At 40.0% G+C, this 5259-nt stretch overlaps 1 protein-coding gene across 1 annotated transcript; it reads right to left on the bottom strand.

Annotated features, from left to right (window-relative positions):
* Positions 1 to 3359: 3359 nt before the first annotated feature.
* LOC128870205 (activity-regulated cytoskeleton associated protein 2-like) lies at positions 3360 to 4157 on the bottom strand. The gene has a single exon (XM_054112800.1). It carries the CDS (start codon positions 4155 to 4157, stop codon positions 3360 to 3362), a length of 798 nt encoding a protein of 265 aa, XP_053968775.1.
* Positions 4158 to 5259: the final 1102 nt, after the last annotated feature.

Raw genomic sequence — 5259 nt, 5'->3', positions numbered from 1 at the left:
CTACGGCGGCCGTCAGCTAACGGTTATCATACCAAATACTAAATAAAGAATTACGTATTCGTATTTATAGTTATAGTTTGTTTTTGTTACTTTAGTTGTTGTTTTTCCAAACAATTTGAAGTTTTTTTATTAATTCCCTTCAAATGCTATGCATAAATATGAACCAGTACAAAAAAGAAGTCAAAGATAAAAACGGAGGTCTGGTTTTTTCTAATGAAGTCTATAAAGGGGGGTACGTGGGTACAAAACTCTTAAGTACACTAAAAGAAACCTTAAAGAAAATAGCGTGATATGTTATATATATATATAAGTATATGTATGTGTTAGCAGTAATAGCGACCAGCGAAAGCTGTTCTACTATACTGTCAACTACATACATATTACTGTAATTAATATTATTGTTTGTATATACATACATATGCACATATGTAACCAGTAGTAACGACCAGCTCATCACCAATCTATTACACTGTCAACAACACAGTATATATATATTAAATATTACCAACAACAGTAATAGCGACCAGCGAAAACTGTTCTACTATACCGTTGTTAGTTGACTTACCTCTCGAGTGGACGTATTTCGCAAAGTGGACGACGATCACACGAGAGCGCTGTTTTATACCTTCAGGCATAGAGCTTTTGCCTACAGAGCTTTTGCTTACAGAGCTTTTGCCCACAGAGCTTTTGCTTACAGCTTTTGTGGATTACATAACATCGTGTAGAATGTAATATAATAGTACAGGTGTAGAATGTAATGCTAATCTCTATTTACAGTGTTGCCATTGCTACAAAAGTAATACATACTTAATGCTAAATAATACGTATGCTACAATACTTAATGCTAAATTATACGTATGCTACAGTCTCCCCCTTGATGAACGTGAAGGAACCGCAGCGGTCATCACACATCTACATCTTCTTCCTCGGTCTTCCTCCCTTTCGTATAAGTTGTACTGGGGTTGGTTCTTGGTTTGCGTTTGTACCGTTATACAGTGTTAGGGCTGATGCGTGGTATGTTCCAAGTGGCACTGTTGGATCAGTTTTTGATGCGATTTCATATGTGCTTGCACCGATTTTGCGTATTACGAGATAAGGCCCATCACGTTTTGGTATAAATTTGGAGGTGATACCTTTCGCTGCTTGACTTAGTACATGCGTTGTTACCAATACTTCGTCTCCCACACCGAGTTTAGATTGAGGTTGTCTATGCTTATCGACATATGTTTTATTACGATCTTGGGCTTTTTGTTCTACCTCTCGAGCGTTTTTTAAAACTTTCTGTAATATTCTTCAAATATGGTGTAATTTGCGGAATGAAATTTTCGTTTTCTGTTATAGTACGTATATCATGTTCTACGTCATCGAATGTGCGCAACTCTCTTCCAAAAGTGAGATAGGCTGCTGTATAGCTAGTGGATTGACACTTAGCTGAGTTCATTGCGAATCGTATTGAGGGTAAGCCTATATTCCAAACGCTGTGCTGATTTTGAACGATGATCGCTAGTTGAGCCTTAAGGTCTCTGTTTTTTCGTTCGACTGGGTTACTTTCCGGATGATAAACTGGTGTAAAAATGTGGTTAATTCCCATGCAGTAAACTATTTGCTGCATTACCACTGACACAAATTGGACTCCATTGTCTGATTTCAGACGTCTGGGAACTCCATATCTTAGAAAAAATTCATCGACTAATAGTTTCGCACAATTTTCGGCCGTTGCCTCTTTTAAAGGAAATAACTCAACCCATCTACTTGCAACATCTTCTACTATCAGGATCCACTGGTAGCCATCTTCTGTTTTTGGTAGAGGACCAAATAGGTCTATAGCAACAACTTCAAAACGTTGTTTGCTACTTGTTGTTTGAAGCAATCCCATCGGCTTCATGTTGCTTGCCTTGTATCGCTGGCATTCAATACAATTCCTAACATATTTTGTAATTTCGGCTCGCATTCCTGGCCAGAAGTAACGACTCAAAATACGCGCTATGGTTCGTTCTGCTCCGTAATGGCCAGCAGTGCTGTCGTCATGGTACATTTTTAGGATACTTGTGCGCTCGTGGTCAGGTACGACGAGCTGTGCATCGTCAGCATCTTCATTTGCGTAACAGTATAACACGCCATTGTTTAAAACATATCCACGAGTGTACCATAAATTGGCATTTTCGTTGGATTCTTCCAATGTATTAACTATATTTTTCAAGTAGTCGTCTCTTAATTGCTCTTCGCGCAGTTCGATAGCTTTTTTATGTGGCATATCGACTTGAAAAGCGCAAATATCGCACGGAGGCCGTGACAACATGTCTGCAACAGAATTCGTTCTACCTGGCGTATAGTGAATTTTAAAATTGTATTGCTGTATTTGCAATGCCCACCTTGCTAGGCGGCCTGTAGGTGACTTCACGGTTAATAACCATTTCAGCGGTTGGTGGTCAGACACCAATAAAACTTCGGCTCCTTCTATATAGCCTCTGAATTTGGAACATGCCCATACAATAGCGAGGGCTTCACGCTCTGTAGTCGAGTAATTTCTCTCTGCGGCTGTCAGAAGTCGGCTTGCGTATTCAATAGGGTGTTCGCATTCTTTCTCCCCCTGTATTAACACAGCTCCCAATGCATATGCACTTGCATCTGCTTTAATGATGAAAGGGACATCATCTTCAGCTTGCTTCAAAACTGGAGGGCAAACGAGTGCTTGTTTAAGCTTGTTAAAAGCTTCTATTTGCGGAGTATCCCATCTCCATACAGCATTCTTTTTCATTAATTCCGTAAGCGGTTTAGCAATTTCAGCGAAACGGTCAATGAAACGTCGATACCAAGAGCAAGTTTGTATAAACGACATCAATTCTTTGATATCTCTTGGCTCTTTCCGATGCGTAATCGCTAGAGTCTTTCCTGGGTCAACTTGTATGCCTTCGGTTGTTAACACATGGCCAAGGTATTTAACACTGGCACAACAAAACCGACATTTGGCAGAATTAATGCGCAGCTTGAATTTCTCTAACTTCAGGAATACGTCTCTTAAATCGGTTAAGTGTTCTTTGAATGATGGTGAGCAAATTATAATATCATCAAGATATGCTAAAATATGTATGCTTGGTAACGTTGCTTTGAAACGGTCAATCAACCTCTGGAATGTCGACGGTGCGTTGCGTAGACCAAATGGCATTCTCTTAAACCGGAATGTACCAAAAGGCGTAATAAGGCACGTCTTATCTCTGTCTCTTTCTGCTACCGCGATTTGAAAGTATAAATCTGTCCAGGCATACCGAACAATTGAACATTAGCAATTGGAATCGGTTTTCCAATTGGAATGGTTAACGAATTAAAACTTACCGAACCATGGCTAGTGGACGGTTTATTCAAACATTTCGGCAATTTGCGCGTGTAACACCTGGTGCATTGCATCCATAACACGAATACGACGGCTTTGTCACTAAAGCATTTGCAATCGCTTGTGTTTGCGCTGTTTTGGCCTCTTCGTTTTTCTTTTTGAAGCACACTTCTGTGTAATGCCCCTTTTTGCGGCAAAAACCACAACGTACCGGACCACTTGTACTATCGACGGCTTTATCGGCGTTCGCGGTAGTCATTTTGTGTTCGCGCAAGGTCATCTCTGCTTCTCTAGCTTCATTCAATAGATCATCGAACGTAGTAATGCGTTTACGACTAACCCTATCCCTAATTTGTAAATGAATCATACCAAACAAAAGATCGATTTGGCCGATTTCACTAGGAGCATTAGTGAGTTGGGAAAAGAGAGCACGTTTTCTTCGAACAAAAGAATCAGTCGGCTCGTTTTTGGCTTGTTTGCTTTCAATGATTTCAGCATAGATTCGCCAGTCAGGCTTAGGGGGACAAAAAGCTTCACGCAGCATACGCACAACATCCTCAAAAACTTTGGGCTTTGGCTGTACACCGCGCCACCATTCTGCTGCGTCACCCTCTAAAATCATGGGCATGCCAGTAATAGCATCCGCGTCACTTATTTTCTCGACAGCTTTAAACGTCCCTACAGCAGCAATGAACTCCTCAACTTTTGTGGAATCGCGTTCACCTGCATAACGAGCAGTACAGTTGCTCAACGAACCACTACGTACATTGTAATGGCCGACAGCTTGCATAAGCTGCTCAAACTGTTCAGTAGTAAACTGAGCCATCTTATTATTTTGCTTCGCAATTCTTTCGCTTCGGCGATAATAATTATAACTACTCGAGAGGTTTGCCACGATGTTGGGCGCCAATTATAAAGGGGGGTACGTGGGTACAAAACTCTTAAGTACACTAAAAGAAACCTTAAAGAAAATAGCGTGATATGTTATATATATATATAAGTATATTATATGTATGTGTTAGCAGTAATAGCGACCAGCGAAAGCTGTTCTACTATACTGTCAACTACATACATATTACTGTAATTAATATTATTGTTTGTATATACATACATATGCACATATGTAACCAGTAGTAACGACCAGCTCATCACCAATCTATTACACTGTCAACAACACAGTATATCTATATATATAAAAAGAAGTTACATTTCCTTGGTAATCTTATAACTCAAGAACGGGCTCTCCTATCCAAACCAAATTTTTAGGCTTTGTTTGGACTATTCAGTAGATGGTTTGTGTTTTAAAATTTTAAGAATCGGATACCAGGGTCTCGAGAAATAGGCCAAAACGTGAACCCGGGTAACCCTAGGATGTGTTTGTACAATATGGGTAGCAAATGGAAGCTGTTGATGATTCTATAGTATAGAGTATTTTTGATGCCACTCCGTGACTAGAGTCTCGAGATATCGCCCAAAATGTGGACCCCGATAACTTAAGGATGTGTTCGTACAATATGGGTAGCAAATGGGAGCTGTTGATGATTTCTATAGTATAGAGTATTTTTCATACCGTTCCGTGAGTAGGGTCTCGAGATATAATCCAAAACGTGGACCCGGGTAACCCTAGGATGTGTTTGTACAATATGGGTAGCAAATGGAAGCTGTTGATGATTTCTATAGTATATAGTATTTTTCATACCGTTCCGTGACTAGGGTCTCGAGATATAATCCAAAACGTGGACCCGGGTAACCCTAGGATGTGTTTGTACAATATGGGTAGCAAATGGAAGCTGCTGATGATTCTATAGTATAGAGTATTTTTAATGCCCCTCCGTAACTAGGGTCTCGAGATATAGACCAAAACGTGGACCTGGATAACCCTAGGATGTGTTTGAACCACATGAGTATCCATTTCGGCAAAAATGTAA

This window comes from Anastrepha ludens, chromosome X, assembly GCF_028408465.1.
Source record: "Anastrepha ludens isolate Willacy chromosome X, idAnaLude1.1, whole genome shotgun sequence".
Lineage (NCBI taxonomy): Eukaryota > Metazoa > Arthropoda > Insecta > Diptera > Tephritidae > Anastrepha > Anastrepha ludens.
This window is presented reverse-complemented; position numbering and strand designations above follow the sequence as displayed.